This window comes from Podarcis filfolensis (assembly GCF_964270895.1).
Source record: "Podarcis filfolensis genome assembly, chromosome: Z".
NCBI classification, from domain to species: Eukaryota; Metazoa; Chordata; class Lepidosauria; order Squamata; family Lacertidae; genus Podarcis; species Podarcis filfolensis.
In genome coordinates, this window is record NC_139617.1 from 38,010,007 (window position 1) to 38,029,742 (window position 19,736).

Genomic DNA, 19,736 nt, shown 5'->3' on the forward strand with positions numbered 1-19,736 from the left:
TCGTACCTGCTGCATCGAGTGTTTTTAGCAGTGGTGTTCACAGTAGTCATTTACCTATGTTCCTATGCAAAAGGTCACAGTTTCAGTCCTAGGCATCTCTAGTTATCTCCTGATCTTTTGTAGGGAAAGTGGCTAATGCTGATTTTTTAAAAAGGGTCAGGTAATAGGTAATGGGAAAGGCCTCTGTCCATGATCCTAAATTGCTGCTGATAGTGAAAGGAGATGGTACTATGCTAGCAGGATAGACAGATGGGAAGCTGCCTATGTTATGCTTTCAGGACAATGGTTTTTTGAATCCTTGGCCAATAAATCTTAGGTTTATGTGCACAATGTGAATTAGCACGTTTTCAAACCAGTCAAGAGTTCAAACCAGTCTGATATCTGGTGCAGAATGTGTACGGTTGTAGCAAAAGTAAGCCCTACTCAGAGAAGACCCATGGTAAACTTAAGCCCATGAATTTCAGTGGGTCTTCTCTGAGTAGGACTTAGTTGGCAGTAACCCATAATAATTAATGGTGGGTTCTTCCTTGTTGTTCTGCCCTCACAACTTGTATTGCAAGCATAATGCTGTCCCCACAAATTGAATTCTGTTAGCATCACCCTTGGAAATAAGCCCACAAAATGTGCTAGTCTGCAATTTCATTTTTCCTTTAACAGACTAGCCTGAAAGGAACTGACTGGCAAAAGAGGGGCAGGTTGCTGAGTGGCCATTGGCCAACAGCGTTTTCTGGGCAAAGGAAAGGAAAGGGGGCCTTCCTGCCTTGATTTCTGTGCTAGGCCCAGAGAAGGGGTAGATTACTCTTGCCCTACTCTGCCAGCCTTCTCACTTGCCAGCATGCTATTTCTTCTGTCCAGATTCTACAAGGCAAGGGCTGAAATACAAGGCTAGTGTATCCCTCGGCTGGCAGGTTATGTTGACTGTCCACTTTTTATTCTTCAAGTGGCAAGTGTTAATAATATGTCCATCTTACGTAAATCACTTAGAGGGTTTCAACAATTGCTAAACAAATCCTGTTAAATAAAAAAAAAAAGTCCATATTGCACCTTGTTTTTTGCTCCTATCCTTCCCCAGGCAAAGTCACAAGCTTAATAATTGTCATTGTTAATATTATTAAAATTTATTACCTGCCCTTCATCCTAAGGTCCCAGGTGGGTTACAACATTAAAATACAATATTAAAACAGTTTAAAACCAACACAATCACAAAAATAAGGTGGATTCTAAAACTGTACACCTCAGATGTCGAAAGCTGCAGTAAGGAAGCGTGTCTTCAGCACTCCGACCAGAATCATTATAATGAAGGTGTCAGATGGCCCTCTGTGGGGAGGGAATTCTACGACTTAGGGGCTGCCACATAAAATACCCTCTCCTGTGTCATTGCAAAAAAACAACAACACCTCAAGCTCCTGAGAGCAGAGGAACCACTAAGAAGGCCAGCTCTGCTAATCTTAGCACCCAAGAGGATCTCTAGTGAAATAGTTGCAGAGCTGCTCACAATCTTTCTGTTGTCACGGATACTAGCCAGTAGGCATCTTCCACAGCCAGTTTTCCCTGGTTCACTCTGAAATTTGCAGCAAACAGTGTTGTGTTTAAACTTATCTTGGGGAAGAAAGATCATTTTGTGCTGAATATGGCATGGATTCTTGCAAATTGTCCCAACTGCTCATTAATGACCCTGTTGGTGAGCTGCATGTCTGAGAACCCAGTGCTGGTGTAAAAGCAAGTGAGCAGCTCTGCGGGAAAGTGCAAGAGTGTATGGGAAGGTTATGAAAAGCAACCACTTTGTGATCCCATTCCCTATAAGGACCCGGTTCCCTGCAGGGCCAAAGCAAGCACTTGGGCCACATATGTTGTTTTCCCTGAAGAATAGCCAAGCCTAAGACGCATTGCAGATTCCTTCACCACCCACCCCATAATTGCCTGCATTCTGCAAAGGCTTTTTGTTGCGGCTGCATGCTGGGCTAATAGCTTCTTCCTATTATAAACTGTGAGGAAGCAGGAATTGTGTGTGTGAAAATCAGTGTGCTGAGGAAGAGGGTGTCCCCTCCTGCAGCTGAAGGATGTGGTGCATCCTCAGTAGGCTTTGTGCTGTCAATGCTGGACATGCGCCTCCCTTTGTGGGTACCAGTGTTCTTCAAGGAATTTAGGTAGCGTTGGAGAAATTACTAAGGTATTGGAACCAGTAGGCTGCATTGATGCTGTGGGGCCACAGGAAAGGTCCAGAATGTGTTGGTGCAAGTAGAATCTAACACTGAATGTTTAAAGTTTTTTGTAACCTTTCTGGCTGTGAAAGATGTGTGTGGATGATACCTACTGAAAGCTCAGAAGCTAGAGAGCTGCTGCCCGTCAGATTTCTTTCTAGGCCTGTGTGTTAAAAGTACAGGTGACTCCCCATTCATGTTGGGGGCTATGTTATGCGCTCCATGCGCAAAAGTGGAATGTGCATAAGCGGGGAGCACCCTGGAGAGCCCTCATGGGTCATGAGGAGACCTTCCCCAGAGCCCGAAGATGACTGTAATCTGTCTCCATAGTTGGAGCCAGTAAATGCTTCTGGATACCAGTTGCTGGAAATCATAGGGAGGGGAGACTGCTGCTCTTGTGCCCAGGTCCTGCTTTCAGGTTTCCCACAGGCATCTAGTTGGCCACTGCAAGAACACGATGCTGGATAAGATGGTCCATTGGCCTGATCCAGCAGGCTTTTCTTATGTTCTTAAATTATATACCAGATAAGTGGATAGAGTATTTCATTCCCTTCCAAGAGAGGAGGTGATTGTTTCCTAAGCTTGAATGGTGCTTATTTTAAGAATGGGAGGGGACTTGCTGTGTCTTGTGAATAGGTTTGGAAGTACTCAAGGCTGTGCCTGTGAGTTTTGTCAGCGAGATTTGCATGCCAGAAATTTTAACCAGGGACCTGTTGTTGAACATGGTCACTCACATATTAAAGTGTGTTATTGATAAGCTTATGGGAAGGTATATATTGATACCTAGGAAACCAAAGCTGCTGCTGTTACAAGTTTTTGGGTCAGTTCTTTTTGGTGAAAGTAGTGGGACAAATGCCGTTTTATTCATTGATAAATAAAGCCTACTATTTATGGGGTATGAAGTATAGTATGTGACATCTTTAAAAGAATACAATACTAGCAAGGAGGATCTTAATCTGCCCCCTCACTCCAAAATCTATGTTTTTAATGACAAAAATGACCCACAACCCCAACCTTGGATGGATATGTATATAGGAACATAGCAACTGCCTACCCTGTGTTGCTCAGGAATTCTTAAAACAACAAAAAAACAATCCATGCCATGTTGAAATCAGTGGTTAAAATCAGTGCAGTTTTGAAAGGCTCCACCTATCATCTTGATTCAGAATGGTGCCCAATGCTCTTCAAGCATAGATGAAAACCTGCTGCTGCTTCTCAGGAACCATTGTGCCACATTTAATTGTGATACCTTAAGAGGTGTCCAAATGCAAAGCAAATGGACAGTTTTCCATAATGTAAACTGGATACATGAATGTTAGTGTTAGGATTATGAGGCAGGCATGATGAGATAAGTAGCACCAGGTTGTCTCTGGACTGTCTCTTCCCACAGTGAATGCCCCTCCTCCTTTCTTCCCTGCTTGGTAACATGGACTCTTCCTATTGGCTCTCTTGCAGAGACTTGCCTCAGTATGGGCAGAAGCAGTGGCAATCGTATTTTGGGCGGACCTTTGATGTTTACACCAAGCTCTGGAAGTTCCAGCAGCAGCACCGGTAAGAGCCAACTCTGCATCGAGATGGCTGCCTACCTCTTCCAGGAACATGTGGGCCAGAGTGGTGTGTGTGATGGTGCCAGTTGGCTAGGTTGCCCAGGCCACCCTCCTTTCCTGGGCAAGAGAGCCTTAAACAACCCTCAGAAAAATAGAGCATTAACTCAATGGAGAAAATACAATACATAGTGCAAGTTAACTGCTTTTCCAGTCATGGAATCATAGAATTGTAGAGTTGGAAGGGACCTTGAGGGTCATCTAGTCCAACTCCCTGCAATGCAGGAATCTAAACTAAAGTATCTGTGACAGATGGCCATCCAGCCTCTGCTTATTAACCTCCAAGGAAGGAGACTCCATCACCTCCTGAGGGAGTCTGTTCCACTGTAAAACGGCTCTTACCGTCAGAAAGTTCTTCCTGATATTTAACCACAATCTCCTTTCTTGTAACTTGAATCCATTGGTTTAGGTCCTACAGTGCAGAGCAGGAAATAGCTTGCTCCATCTTCCATGTGACAGCCATTTTTAGCTATTGAAGATGTCTGTCCTATCTCCTCTCAGTCTCCTCTTAGCCAGGCTAAATATACCCAACTCCCGCAACTGTTCCTTATAAGGCTTTGTTTCCAGACCTTTGATCATCTTGGTTGCCCTCCTCTGAACATGTTCCAGCTTGTCGATGACCTTCTTAAATTGCAGTACCCAGAATTGGACACAGTACTCCAGGTGTGGCTTGACCAAGGTAGAATAGAGCAGAAGTATGACTTTCCTTGTCGTTCATCTTCTCTCACAGAGTAGGTAGTTACTTGTTGGAAGCTAAGAATCAGTATGAAACACTCTCAGCACCTCTGCCAAACTACAATTCCCATAAATGTCTGTGGGGAGGAGGGGATACTATGCCAGTTAAATTGGTAGAAGCATGTAGTATAGAAATGCCCCTTGAGGTGGTGTGTGAGAGAGAGAGAGGGGGCGGGGAGAAATGTGGTTATCAGCAAATGAGCTTAATACTGCCTTCTGAGAGTCTGAGGATTTCTCAGGGAATTAATGCAACATTTCTTGACTGGTTCCAGAATTATTATTGACAATCTTGGGGGGAAATGAGTACACTATCCATGAGAGAATGGATGACTAAAATCTGGGGCATAGTATGTATGGTAAAGCTCACACTTATAATCAGAACCAGAGAGGGAAGACAGCAAGATAATGGAGAAAGGAGTCTCATTATAATGTACTGGAGCAATAATTGTGTTGCTTGGAACCTTGTAATATTGATTTGCTGTACTTGATTTTGGTACATGAATATATCCTGCTATGTTCAGTTCTAGGTATTCCTTTTATTTTGGGCACTCAGTATTATATTTTGTTATTTTTAATTAATATATATGTATGTGTATAAACATATAGAACGTGACACTCTCCCTTTCTTCTCCGCAAAAATAAAGGCAAGTTCTGGACAATCGGTACGGATTAAAGCGCTGGCAAATTGGCGAAATCGCTTCCAAGATTGGGCAGCTTTACTACCACTACTAGTAAGTGACAACCCTTCCTGGATGCAGTGTGTGTGTGTGTGTGTGTGTGTGTGTGTGTGTGTCTGTTTGTCTGTCTGTCTCAGTCTCTCTGTAGTGAAAGTCTTGCTGGCCTTAGCAATTAAGAGTGGCAAAAAGTTCAGTGGAATGTCAGAAGTGCCAGGAGGACTGCTGTGAGACGGACAGCCCTCTCAGCCAAGGGCAGGAGGGGTACATGTTCATCTAGCAGAGCACTGAGCCCTTTGTGTTTCTTCCCACACAGCCTTCGCACGTCTGAAACCAGCTACCTGAATGAAGCCTTTTCCTTCTACTCTGCTATCCGCCAGAGGTCTTACTACTCGCAAGTCAACAAAGAAGACAGGTCAGGCCATGCCTCAGTCTTGTGAGTTTTTTGCAATTTAAAAGTGAGAAGTGCTGGATTGTCAAACTTGTGTGACTTGGCAGCTGGTGGGCAGCCACTTTCAGTTCAGTTGGCATCCCTTGGCTACCTGTGTGTCTCCTCCCTTGAGGTGCAGGTGTTGGCAGGAGCAGGGATGGGGGAACCTGTGGCTCCTCAGATGTCATTAGACCATAATGCCCATCAAGCCCAAGCTGGGGTCTGGGGTGAAGGAGTTGCAGTTCAGCAGAATCTGAAGGGCTACAAGTTCCCTATCCCTGATGAGTCATAGGCAGCTGTTGAATGAGGGCCCAGGAGTAGGAGCCAAGTGAGTCAATCAAGGAAGAAGCCAAGACTTTATGTGAGCCAGATCCAGGAGAAACCCATTATTATCCAAAACTGTAGCACATGGGTACTCGCGGCTCTCCATTTGTTCTTAGACTCCAGATTATTATTTTTATTTCAACGTTTGTATCCTGCTTTTCACCATCTAGGTCTCAAAGCGGCTTACAACAATAAGCTATACCATATACATAATTTAAGAACTAAATTAAACCACCGAAAGTTAAAACCTAAAGAATCTAAAAAGAAAAAAGAAAGTAATGCAAAACATCCAAGAAGTATTCAGGGTGCAGTGGCCTCCTGAAACATAATGGTCTTGACCAGGTGTCTGAAACTCAGTAGGGACAGTGTCTGTCTAACTTCTTGTGGGGAGTTCCATAGAGTTGGGCCTACAACACTGAGGGTGCAGGTCCTTTTTGGCATTGAGTTGTTGTTTTGGTTTCTCATCACTGCTCATTCATGAATCTTTTATAAGCCCTTCCTGTTGAGGAGAGCCAGTTACCACCCTGGCTTGGTGGAGCCACTTGGGTATTTAGGAGCCCATCACTGCCCAGGGGACCGCTTCCATCTGTAACACATCCCCCTTTCCAGCGGATGTAACATTCCAGCCTGTGAATGAACAGGGTTTCCAGAGTGTTCTTCAGAAGTATGCTTTATCTCTGCTCAGTGTTCCAAAGCAATGTCCCCTCCAACACTTTGGCGAGCAAGTAGATAAAGAGAAAGTAAAGACATAAATACATGGAATAATGAGTAAGGCAACTCTGTACTTGGGAAAAGAACTTAGGGTAAAAGCAAGAACCCTAAGCCAAGTGCCACAGCAGATATCTTATGGATGATATGAGTGTCAAGCCGGCTTTACAAGCCCAATTTTCCAGAGTCATTTGGGAAATAAGATCCTATTAACTAATTATAGTATAGATAGGGTGAACCCACAGAATCAGCAACTTGCTGCAGTCAGCCCTTTGGAACTGTCTTCCCTGTTATGGCTGTTTACTTTTAAGGAAAGGGCTGGTGCTGTGATGTTTTTTATTTTAATGATCTTTTTTATGTGTGTGTGTGCGCGCACCAAAATAATACAATTTTTAACACACACACACACATATATATATTCTACTAATGCTTAATTGTTTTTTGATGATTGCTTTTTAATATGTTTTTAGCTGTTTCTATTTTAGTTGTCAGCCGCCTTTAGTCCCATTAGGGAAAAAGGCAGGGTATAAATAAATACAGCAGCAGCAGCAGTAATAATACCCCTGGTGGGCTTTAATGCAGGGGAAGCAGAATACAAAACTGTAGGTTCCCGACAGGTGCCCCAGTGGCTGCTGCAGAGAGGGTGAAGGGCTTGGGATCTTTGACCTGGAAGCCCCTTCCCAGCCAAACTTGCCTTAACGCTAGCTGCTTTGGAGAATAGTGTTTTGGAAATACCTGTCTGATATCTTCATTAGAGGTGTGAAACCAGTCCTGGCGTGCTCTTTGCTAGGAATCGTCTACATGAGACTCCAGGGTGCCAGGGTGCCTGCCACTACCTTCTATGTCACCCACAAAAGGTCTTAGGGAATATCTGTTCAAAAACCCACAATGCACAATGATAAACTGCGAGAAATGTCACAACAACACTGGGCACAAACTTGGGACTTCAAACATCTTGCAAGGTGCTGCCAAAAAGAGGGCCCGCCCTCCCGTTTTAGCAGGGGGTTCCCGTGCAAGCCCTTTCCTGGTTCAGGAAGGGGCTTTCATGCAATCCTGCTAAGCTTGAGCAGGATTTAACTTCTCATCAGCTGAAGAGTGGGAGGTTATTTATTTTATTTTATTTTATTTTATTTATTTATTTTGTATACTGCCCTTCAGCTGAGGATTGCTGAGTGGTTTATGGTAGAAAAACATTGCAGGATTTAACCCTACCTCCCACCATATGTTGTCACTAGTGATGCCAGCTGATGGGGTGGCTGGGTAGGCATGGTTTGGGGAATACAGCCTTGGGGGCCAAGATTGCCCCACAGACTGAATCTTACCCGATTCTTTTCTTAAGGGATACAAGCTTTCTTCTTACATGCTCTAAATCCAGCCATTTTGTTCTTTTCTGTCAGAAGCTGGATTTAGTAACGGAGGAACCTGCCTTATTCCAAGCCTATTTGTCAAGCTCACTGGCCATGGCTTTCCAGGGTCTCAGGCAGCGAAAAGTATTTCCCCATCTGCAGCCACCTGAGTCATTTGGCTAGAAGTTACAGACATTGAATGTGGGACCTTCTGCATGCAAATCCTGTTCTCTAGAGCTATGATCCCTCCCATTGGCCAGATAGCTGTGCTGGCAGGTAGTAAAGAGGCACGTAGACCTCCATAGTAAATTATCTCTAGTCCTCCAAGCACTTGTCCTCTCAAGCTCCAATAATTCTACACGCACTGAAAGTGAAATATTTCTGCCTATACTACAGCTGTGATTAAAATCTAACATGGGCATCACTTGATATTCCTTCACAGGAGCCATGTTCCTCTTCATTTCTCTTCCATCTGCTAAATAATTTTCCCTTCTCCAATTTTCTTTCCTCTTTTTTTCTTCCCTCCCAGGCCTGAACTGGTAGTTAAGAAGCTGCGTTATTATGCACGATTCATTGTGGTTTGCCTTTTACTGAACAAAATGGATGTCGTCAAGGATCTTGTAAAGGTAAAACCAATAGTACCATTGTGATGTGTGTAGTTAAGACTTTGCACATGCTCCAAGGAGCTCGGAGCCTTGTATTAGCTTTGCCACGACCATGTGAGTGCATGTTAAGTTGAGGATGGCCAGAAAGCATTTGTGCCTGGCTTTTCCCCCACTGAAGCTCAGCGCTCTAATCACTATGCCACCTTGACTGTCCATTAGCAATTCCCAAATTCTATGCAGTGAGAAATTAATGGAAGGGTCCTGGAATCTCAGGGTATCCATCCATGGAGGAGGCTGTTCGTTGTGTTGCTGTATGAATCATTGCCCTATTCTTGTTTGCTTCCAGTCAGCCCCTGCCTTGGTGCAGATAGTGCTTTGGGTATAAAGTGCAGTTGGATTACTCCCGCCCGGAAACCAATGTCCCCACTGTGGAAGGACATGTGGATCCAGAATTGGCCTCCACAGTCACTTATAGTTAAAGCTATGGTCATATAGTTAAAGCTATGGTTTTCCCAGTAGTGATGTATGGAAGTGAGAGCTGGACCATAAAGAAGGCTGATCGCCAAAGAATTGATGCTTATGAATTCTGGTGCAGGAGGAGACTCTTGAGAGTCCCATGGACTGCAAGAAGATCAAACCTATCCATTCTTAAGGAAATCAGTCCTGAGTGCTGACTGGAAGGACAGATCGTGAAGCTGAGGCTCCAATATTTTGGCCACCTCATGAGAAGAGAAGACTCCCTGGAAAAGACCCTGATGTTGGGAAAGATGGAGGGCACAAGGAGAAGGGGACGACAGAGGACGAGATGGCTGGACGGTGTTCTCAAAGCCACAAACATGAGTCTGACCAAATTGCTGGAGGCAGTGGAAGACAGGAGTGCCTGGCGTGCTCTGGTCCATGGGGTCACGAAGAGTCAGACACGACTAAACGACTAAACAACAACAAGTCACTTACAGACTCATTGTTAAAACCATGTTTATGGAAGACAGTCTTACTTGGCTGCAAGTGATCACCAAAGAAGAAAGAAGAAGCAGCCTCAGAACTTCCCACTCTTAGGATTAGATGGCTTTTCTGGGCTTTCTTCTTTTTCCAATTAGGTTTTTGGCCGCTCTCTCCCTCTCAGTTTTTCCTCTTTCAGGGTTGTTATGCAAGTTATGCAAGTACAATAGTGCATGTAGAAACATCGGAGACTGGAGTAATGATTCTGGTACACTGTGAAGGCATAAACCTCTCCAAGTGTAAGAGGAAACAGCAGTGCTTCCATTATTAATTTGAAGTGGTGGTGAAGTTTGTTTTGCGTGTATAAAAATAATAATATCTTGCACAGTATTCTATGACAGTGTCTTGTCTGCAAGCTTCATTCAGGTGGCCCACAGCATGTCTGCAGGAGCAGCAGTTGTGAATGGAGGGTGCAACTTACTGCTCTGTTGTTCTCAGAACTCAGCAGTTCACCTGGAAGCCGGGTGGTATGGACCTGAAGTGATGGAGGGGGAGAGGCACTTGAAAGGAGTGGAAAGCAGTGGATTTAATAGAAGGCTGGATTTAAGGAGTTCATTCATGATTAAATTAAAAATCATCTAGCATAGTGCATTATTATTATGGTTATTGTTACATTTATATCCCACAGTTCCTCCAAGGAGTTCAAGGTGGTGTACATAGTTCTTCCTCTCAATTTTATCCTCACAACAGCCCTGTAGGTTAGACTAAGAGACCATGACTGGCCCAAGTGAGCTTTGTGGTGGGCCTAGAACTCTGGTCTCCCAGGTCTTAGTCTAGCACTCTAACTGCTACACCACACTGGCTCTGCATTACAATAGCTACACAGTAATCTGCCAACACCCATAGCACTTTCCAAGTAGTTGCAGGTTGGGGGAGTGGAAGTTTGGGAACCACTGCTCTGTGAGAACAGTTGCACATTTGAGAATATGATAGAAAATAAAACCCCAAGGTGGCTGTCACCGATGGAAGCGAAAGCTCAGAAAAAGCTCAATATGGAGGCTAAATGGCCGAAATATTGGGAAATTTTGGAACAAGATGGAGATAGATTAAAATTGCAGAGTTTTGAGAAACTAAAGAACAAAGTGCGAGATTGGCTCCATTATTACCAGATAATGGAGGCATATAATCTGGACAAGAAAATTGGCTTCCAGGTGGAAAAATCAAAATTAGAAACAGAATTGCTAGATCCCAAAACTAAGATACTTTCAAGAATGTATAACTTGCTGTTAAAATGGAATACGCAGGATGAAACGGTTAAATCTGCAATGATTAAATGGGCACAAGATGTTGGACATGACATAATGTTTGCTGACTGGGAACAGTTGTGGACCACAGGTATGAAATTCACGGCATGTAGTGCCTTAAGAGAGAATATTATGAAAATGATTTATAGGTGGTACATGACCCCGGTCAAGCTTGCAAAAATTTATCACTTGCCCGATAATAAATGTTGGAAATGCAAAGAAAATGAAGGCACATTTTTTCACCTTTGGTGGACGTGCCCAAGGATTAAGGCCTTCTGGGAGATGATATATAACGAATTGAAAAAAGTATTTAAATATACCTTCTTGAAGAAACCAGAGGCCTTTCTCCTGGGCATAGTTGATCAGTCAGTGTTAAAGAAGGATAGAACTTTCTTTATGTATGCCACAACAGCAGCAAGAATACTTATTGCAAAACATTGGAAGACACAAGATTTACCCACTTTGGAAGAATGGCAGATGAAGGTGATGGACTATATGGAATTGGCGGAAATGACCGGCGGGATCCGAGACCAGAGGGAAGAGTCAGTGGAAGAAGATTGGAAGAAATTTAAAGAGTATTTACAGAAATATTGTAAAATTAATGAATTTTAGAATAATGTTGGATTAAAATTAAGAGATTTCTAGCTGTAATGAGTTAAAAGAATATGAAAAAAAAATGGGATCACAAAAGTAAAATATTAAGAAGGTAACAATTTAAGAATAAAGACTTGGGTAGAATAAAGAGGGAAACAAATTGCTGAGTTAATAAAGTGAATTGGAATACAAAAAAGAGAGGTATGAGGAGGTCCAAGAAACAAGTAAATGAAAAATAATGTGATGGAAAGATCTTCTTTCTTTTTTTTCCTTTTTTCATTTTCTGTTTGTTTTTATTTTTTGTAATGTAAAAATCTCAATAAAAATCTTATATAAAAAAAAAGAGAATATGATAGCTCAGAGCCGAGATGCATAATATGGTGAATGAAGACGAATCAGAGAAGCTCAGACCAAAGAATACACAGAGCCTTTGGAAAAAGTACCGATCGAGATCTGCCTGAATATGAGAGTAGAATGGTAAAGTGAGAGGCAGCAGATAATGAAATGGAAAGGACCTTCACACAGGTGGCTGGAGGAGTGGAACAAACAAATGATTAAGTTGTGATCCTGGAGGAGGGGAATGAAACCATTAACAGACATTAAGAAACATCTTGAGATGGCAGAGATAGAGCTGAGAGAGAAATGATCCTGTGTACAAGTTGGAATGAATTCAAAGGAAAAAGCTACCGAGCCTGTGCCAATTCTCTTGGGGGGGAAATGGAAGGAACTTTTTTCCAAATTAGGACGGAAAATCATGGCCAACAGGAAATGGGATTGGAAGATATGGAACTGGATACGAATTAATTAATATACAACAAATGGATAACTATGGATTAGTATCCTTATAGTGGATGTTGGGTTTTTATTTTTGTTTTTGAGATAAGGTCAACATACCAGATTGGAAGAAGACTATTCTAGGCATGTAGTGATAATAACAACTGGGGAGCGCCTTTCGGACTTTTTTGTGGAAATGAGAATGAACTTGTGTCTGGGGTTGAAGATTGGGAAAACATCATCTAGCTGAATGCAAAACAGCTGGATATTATAATGGAATACAGCTAGATACCATCCTGCAGTGAACGCTTTGAATCAGAAGTTCTCACCACTCTTTTTATGTTTTATTATCTTTTTCTTCATCTAGTTTTCCTTTTCCTTTTTCCTTTTATCCGCTATGCTTTTGCTTATTTTTCGTTTTGTTCATTATGTCCTCTACTCTGGCTTAATGAGGTTAGAAGGTGATGGTTGGCAGGTGAAAGACCCTGCGTGAGGTGCAGGGAAGGGAAGATCTCCCAGGGTTGGAGGCTGGGAGAAGAAAGGGAAGCTCCCAGGTGAGATACGAAGGGTGACAAGGGTTAAGGATCTACCTTTGGGAGAGGGCTTTTTTCATCATCCACCTGCCCTGCTTTCTCTTTTTCTTTTCTTTCTCTCTTTTTTGTTTTTTGCTTTTACTTTTATTTAGATTAGTTTGATTACTTTGTTTTTTATTATAGTGTATGTTGAAAAATTTCAATGATGATGATGATGTAGCACAGCTTACTAGGAGGCGGAAATGTGCCAACCAGCGTGGATGTGGCCGTGCACCATGGATCCTCGCTTCCTCACCTCTAGTTTACTGCTGTTACTGCTTCCCTGAACACTCTAAACAAATTTTTTTGAGCATTGCCACATGTTTGCTTACTTACTGCACATGCCTACTCACAAAATTTAATCAAGTTAGCCCCCCGCCCAAAGCAGCACTAAATCATCTCATTTGTTGCTCTCTGTGCTTTCTAGGAATTGTCAGATGAGATTGAAGACTACACCCACCGCTTCAACACAGAAGACCAAGTGGAGTGGAATCTGGTTCTCCAAGAGGTGGCTGCATTTGTCGAGGTGAGGACTTAAAAGTGAATCGCTGCATTTTCCTTTCTTTCTGAAAGAGCGCAGTGTCTTCCCAGATCTTGACTCATATCCTACATCTTCTGCGATAATCCTCAGGCAAAAGGGGCATTTAGCTCAGTGTTCTATCTTCTACAGTAGCTAGGCAAATCCCCTAAGAAATTGGCAAGCAAAGGATGATGGAGGGTTCCCATTTGTTCCCAACATTGGATAGTTAAAGGCTGCTGCGGAATATGTAGACCCTTAATTCTTACAACTAATACCTCTTGTCTTCTCTGTTAATTGGTATTTTTAGCAAGCCATCTGAGCTAGTTACCATTATTGTAGTTTGCTATTCTGGGAAGCAGAGTTTTTGTTTAAAAGGCAAACCACACACCCATGCTTCTAGTTCTCATTATTTTAGTGAGAAGCTTTTAAACACTGAAAGAAACGGGAGGGCATCGTCTTCCTTCTGTGGCTTCAAGTCATCTCCTACTACTCATTCCCCCTCCTAGTAACTCACCCCCTGCTTCTATATTGTCCTTTGCCTTTTCCAAATAGGAACAATTGCTTTCATAGTGTTAGAAAAAGTAAATTGAGCAACATTATACAAGGGAAGCAACATCACTCAGTGGTAGAAGATCTGCTTTGCATGCAAAACATCCCAGATTCAATCCCCAATATGGCATTTCCAGGGATGTCCCCTGTCTGAGACCATAGGGAGTCATGACCAAAGAGTGTTGGCAATACTGAGTTTGATGAGCTAATGGTCTGACTTGGTATAAGGTAGCTTCCAGTGTTCCTAAGATAATATAAATTTTGCCAGCATGTATGTGTATATATACAAAAAGCAGAATTATTTATTCCTAAGTGGGAAGGAATAGAATGCAAGAGCCGTACTCATAAGCCAAATCTTGTGAGGGAAATATGTATAATTAAGACTAGAATCTTGCAGGGAGCATTCCTTTGATCACAGCTGCTCTTATTACTCCTGGACTTTCCAAAGCTCGCAGTAATACATCAGAGGCTGATTTGCAGTTCACCTGGTGCTGCTCCATCCTCATGGTAAAGCGAGTCTTCTCCAAAAGAAACAAGCTTAGTACAGGATAATTGGCAAACAGAATCCCAAATCACAGTGGCAGTTAGCATTAGTGTTAACCTGCTCCATTGCCCCTTTCATCCAGCTTAATGTAGTTGGCTTTATGGGAAAGAGCTTCTGAATTTCTGCACACCCACACTCACACACTCAGCAGCAGAATATTTGGGAAAATACGAGGCTTGCTAATTGCTTGTTCTTTTGTTGCTGTGTTTTTATTACTTCCAGCAAGGCTTAACCTGAGTCCAGATAATTCATGCCAGGGACCCTCATTCTCATGCCTGTCTCCCTTTCTTTCCAGGCAGACCCTGTGATGGTGTTGAATGATGACAACACCCTTGTGATCCTCTCCAACCGCCTCTCTGAAACGGGAGCTCCTCTGCTGGAGCAGGGGATGATCGTAGGGCAGCTGACTCTCGCAGACGCGCTTATTATTGGCAACTGCAACAATCAGGTGGGATCCTGTACACAAGCCTTTCGTCCCATGTCACAAGTGGGGTCATTTTATATCAAGCAATCCAACTTTTTTACCTCATGTCATCCAGTTTTCTTAATACTTTGTACTCTTGTTGAATGATCAAAACTAAATTTAAATCCAAAATTTTAGCTTTTTATTTCATCCCTTTTTTGAGTTATGAGGGTTTGAAATTAAAAAAATAAATGACAATTTTGGCTTTGTCGGACTACACAAAAACCTTAAAAGCTCAGTCCAGCATTGAGAAACTGAAAACACCAATCTCTTCAGAACTTCATATGAAAGGTCACAAGATGGACTTATTTTAAATTTAAGTTACAGAATTTAAAATTTTAAAAAGTGATTGAAAAAATTAATGTGCATCACACCTGGCACACACTCACCAGATCTTGTGGAGAACATGCACATAAGCTGTCTGTGAAGAGGGAGTTGTGCATATTTCCCAGTCAGTATACATAATCTCCAGCAGGACTTGGGAAATGTATATATATCGCCTAACTGTGTGTGCGTGTGTGCGCACACACATGTGTGCGCATGCATACACACACATACACACTATAGGAGATTTATCAAACTGGAAAACTTTGGCCACTGAGAGTACTTCTACTCTTGCCAGCTTGGACATCATGCTGAATCGTGGTTCATTTTCCATAAGCATGGCTCAGTGTTAGGTCTGAATTGAACCAATCTTTGTCCCCAGGGATGAACGTGGTCATCCAGGCTGCACAGAGTGTAGAGCACAGGTGCATAAAGCAGCCCTTGACACTTCCTACCACCCACATTTCTTTTAAACAAACTAGGAGGAAAATCTCTGCTCAAGGCCCTGGAGAGAGTCATTGCAGGTCAGAAACGGATGGCACCGGGCTGAAAGAACCATTGATCAGGCTCTGTAAAGAGATGCTGATTAATTTATAAAAGTCACACATGTCAAAATCACAACTTGAGCTTTAAAAAGCCTGTTGCCATGTTGCAAGCTGCATTATCCATATGAACAGGCTTTAAAAAATAATGAGACAAAGGTTATACCTATTTGACAAACATAATTGGCTTTCTAATATAGCAGAGGTAGCCAACAAGGCACTCTCCATATGTTGCTGGACCCCAACTCCCATCATCCCCAACCAGCATGGCCAGTGGTAAGGGATGATGGGAGTTGGGGTCCAGCAACATATGGAGAGTGCCTTGTTGGCTACCCCTGTACTATAGCATAAAGTATCTATGGCTCCCCCAAAGAATTCTGGGAATAGTAGTTTCATGAGGGTGCTATGAAGTATACTGAAGATCCCTAACACACACACACACACACACACACACACACACACACACTTATAATTTTTAGAATTATCTATGAAGAGAGAGTGGTAATGATATAGGCCCTCAACAGTAATTTTAAGCATAATTTTTGAAAAGGGCTCTGGGCTTCTCCCTGCATTACCTTTATGACTGTGTTCTGCAAGTTTTCTAGACTTTTTAGAGGGTGAATGTTTTGCTCCTTTATATGGCTTTATGATTTGACTTTTAAATACGTATATTCTAGTACTATTTTTAGTATTTTGCACTGCATTGTGTTTCTATTGTAATAATTGTAAAGTGGTATGCAAGGTTTCATTTTTTGTTTTTTGTTTTTTTTTTGTTTTTAAAAGCTGGTACAGACACATACTTACTTGGTAGCTCAAAAGACTTTCATTTCCAGCACTAATGGATGAAATTACACATAATTTGAGCTTTCAACAAGGACTAGAAGTTCCAGACCTTTTTTTATATACGACTTGACATTTCTTGATTACATATACAGCAGAGCCATCATTTTCAAGGCAGCCATTGTCACAAGCCTGACCCATCTGGAACTATACTTGACAGTCAAATAATGCTTAATATTCTTTCTTTATGTGAGGACACATTTTATTCTTACTCCCCACCCCCACTCCAATGACCTGGACCTCATTACTTAAAAAACCTATATGTAACTGTACTTATTCTATGTGCTTATTTTATGGTTTGGCTTTTTATGTTTTAATTTCCGTCTGTTATGTAATTATTCTTGCCTATTTATATACAATAAAAAAATCAAAAAAATCTTTACCCACCAGAAATGGCTTTCATTATCCTAAAAACCTTTAATTTGCAACTGTGTCTCTGGTAGGTGAAGTTCAGCGAGCTGACAATCGACATGTTCCGGATGCTGCAAGCTCTGGAGAGGGAACCTATGAACTTGGCATCACAAATGAGCAAGCCAGGGCTGCAGGCAAGTCCCCTCGTCTTTCAGCCCTGCACTCACCAGGCGAGGCAGTAGAAATTTATTTTAACTTTGGTTTGAGATCAGTTGGAATTCCATGTTGAGCTAATTGTATAGATCTGAGGAGCAGCTGTGCTGAGATGAAAAATCTATAACCTCCTTTCTTTTAGTGACATGCGCTGCTTGTTTCTTTCTTTTTTTATATAGGAGACAACCGAAAAGCCAGCAAGAAGGGAAAACCCTCACAAGTACTTGCTGTACAAGCCAACCTTCAGTCAGCTGTACACCTTCTTGGCTGCGTCGTTTAAGGTTTGTGCCAAAGGAGGAGGTGCCTCTTTCTAGTGATAGAATATCCCAAATAGTGAAGGCTCATCCAATAGGTTGCCCCAACAACCTCAGTCTGCCATGAGTCAGCCAGCATCTTCCTGTCTTCTTACTTGCAACCACTCGGGGGGGGGGGGGGGCTGTCAGCTCCTTCATCTGTCTCAGTGTAGTCACTTGTATAACTCAGCAGGGATGAGAATGGGAGCGAAACTAGGATTAGGAGGTTCTACCTATTGTTGGCTCTGGCACTATCTACTGTTGGCTTCCATGCCTTCCGCCCCGCCAGCCACCACTGCTCCTAAAATACCATTTTGCCGAGTCAAAATGCAAGTGAGCAGGTGTGTCTCCTGAGAACAAAAGGTGTTTATGGAGCGCAATTGAAATGAATAATGACAAATTTAAAAAATACCATCATTGCTGTGAATTGAATTTTATTCATCTGTTTAAACTGTTTTATACACCTTTGCTTTGGAGAGCTCAAGGCAGCAAGCAACAGCAATTTAATTTTCAAATTACCCTGCAGTGAACGCTTAAAGCAGCAGTGGAAGACAATTGAATACAGCAGCAATAAAAAATTAGGCAGTTTCAAATTGGGGGGGGGGGGAGACAACCACTACCACCACCACCATTAGATAAGGGAGCAGTTTCCAGTCCAAAGAGAGATTTTTTTTATACCAGCCTATTGAAGGCTGCTGCAAGAGGAGCTGAGGTAGGTTTCCCTCAGAGTTTGTACAGTTGGACACAAATTTAGAATTAGGAAGAGGAGAGAGAAAGAGAGGCTGTTTTGCCTCTTCCAGAGATGGGTGGGTTGGTTTATATACAGTCATCCTGACTTGAACAGGTTCTTGTAATAATTTTAAAAAGACTGTCAAACCTATTTGAACAGAAGCAACAGCAAGACAAAAGAGGTTTCTTTGTGCATTGCCTGGAGGTTGGCAATGATTTTTTTAAATAAAAAAGTTGAAAGCGGCATATGACTGCGTCACTTCTGTGTTGCTCTGCCCCCTCCCAAGCATTCATTCATTCATTTAGCAGTATATGCCGCTTGGTTGTAACGAAACCTCTGTTTACAGGAACCATTAAAAAGACCGATAGGAAACCCAACTGTTTTGTGTTGATCATTTTAATGGAAAAACATCAAGACTTACTGCCCCTGGGGTTTGCCAACACTACTCCAGCGCCCCTCCTGGACAGCACGGATGGGGTGCTGCTGTGTAACGGGGTGGACAATAGACCACAGCATCCCCTGTCTGTCTCTCTGGCCCATCACCAGATGCTGATCTCCTAATCCCATTCCAAGATCAATAGGTTTTCTGGTAAAGGAGATAGTATTTTTACAGACAATAGCAACACCTGCCCTTTGTCCTCCTCCGCCCAAGTCTAACCTAGCGCTGTAACAAGTACCCAGAGGGACACGGCTGAGTTAGGTCAGGCCCACCCAACTCACCCATCCAAGTCTTGGTAATGCGTACCACATCTGCCCTTTTATCCACCACCAGTTTGTGGGTGAGCATGGTCTTATTGTGGACTGACCTGGCATTCAATAACAGCACCATTGGACCAGAGGGCTAAGAAGTAAGCTATCAGCAACTTCCAGATGGGTGAAAGGCGGACAAGAGCCTCTGCCCCAGTTGTGTGGAAACAGGAGAGGAGTCTCAATGGAGCTAGCAGTGGGAAGGACACTAGAACTCAAAGATATCCAGTGAAGCTGAATGTTGGAAGATTCAGGACAAATAAAAGGAAGTGTTTCTACACCACATAGTTAAACTATGGAACTCACTCCTGCAGGAGGCAACAATGGCCCACCAATTTGGATGGCTTTGAAAGAGTATTAGAGAAGTTCATGGAGGATAAGACCATTGAGGTCTCCTAGCCACAAAAGCTATGCTGTTTCTTGATGGTCAGAGGCAGTAAATGCTTCTGAATAAAAAGGTAAAGGACCCCTGGACAGTTAAGTCCAGCCAAAGGCGACTATGGGGTTGCAGCACTCACCTCGCTTTCAGGCCAAGGGAGCCGGCATTTGTCTACAGACAGCTTTCCGGGTCATGTGACCAGCACGACTAAACCGCTTCTGGTGCAACAGAACACCGTGCTGGAAACCAGAGCGCATGGAAATGCCGTTTACCTTCCCACCGCAGTGGTATACCTATTTATCTACTCACACTGGTGTGCTTTTGAACTGCTAGGTTGGCAGAAGCTGGGACAGAGCAATGGGAGCTCACCCCGTCGCGGGGATTTGAATTGCCAACCTTCTGATCAGCAACCTTCTGCATACTAGTTGCTG

At 42.8% G+C, this 19,736-nt stretch overlaps 1 protein-coding gene across 5 annotated transcripts in view; it reads left to right on the forward strand.

Annotated features, from left to right (window-relative positions):
• SCAI (suppressor of cancer cell invasion) overlaps positions 1–19,736 on the forward strand; it is an 81,080-nt gene that overhangs the window by 47,511 nt on the left and 13,833 nt on the right. For 3 of the 5 annotated variants that reach the window (XM_083596981.1, XM_083596979.1, XM_083596982.1), the window contains 8 exons: positions 3,657–3,752; positions 5,185–5,271; positions 5,531–5,629; positions 8,552–8,648; positions 13,238–13,336; positions 14,719–14,871; positions 17,036–17,137; positions 17,336–17,437. In XM_083596981.1, the coding sequence (XP_083453107.1) occupies positions 3,657–3,752; positions 5,185–5,271; positions 5,531–5,629; positions 8,552–8,648; positions 13,238–13,336; positions 14,719–14,871; positions 17,036–17,137; positions 17,336–17,437 (835 nt within the window). Of the gene's footprint in view, positions 1–3,656; positions 3,753–5,184; positions 5,272–5,530; positions 5,651–8,551; positions 8,649–13,237; positions 13,337–14,718; positions 14,872–17,035; positions 17,138–17,335; positions 17,438–19,736 lie in introns of all 5 variants that reach the window. The other 2 variants (XM_083596980.1, XM_083596978.1) reach the window with 1 other exon arrangement.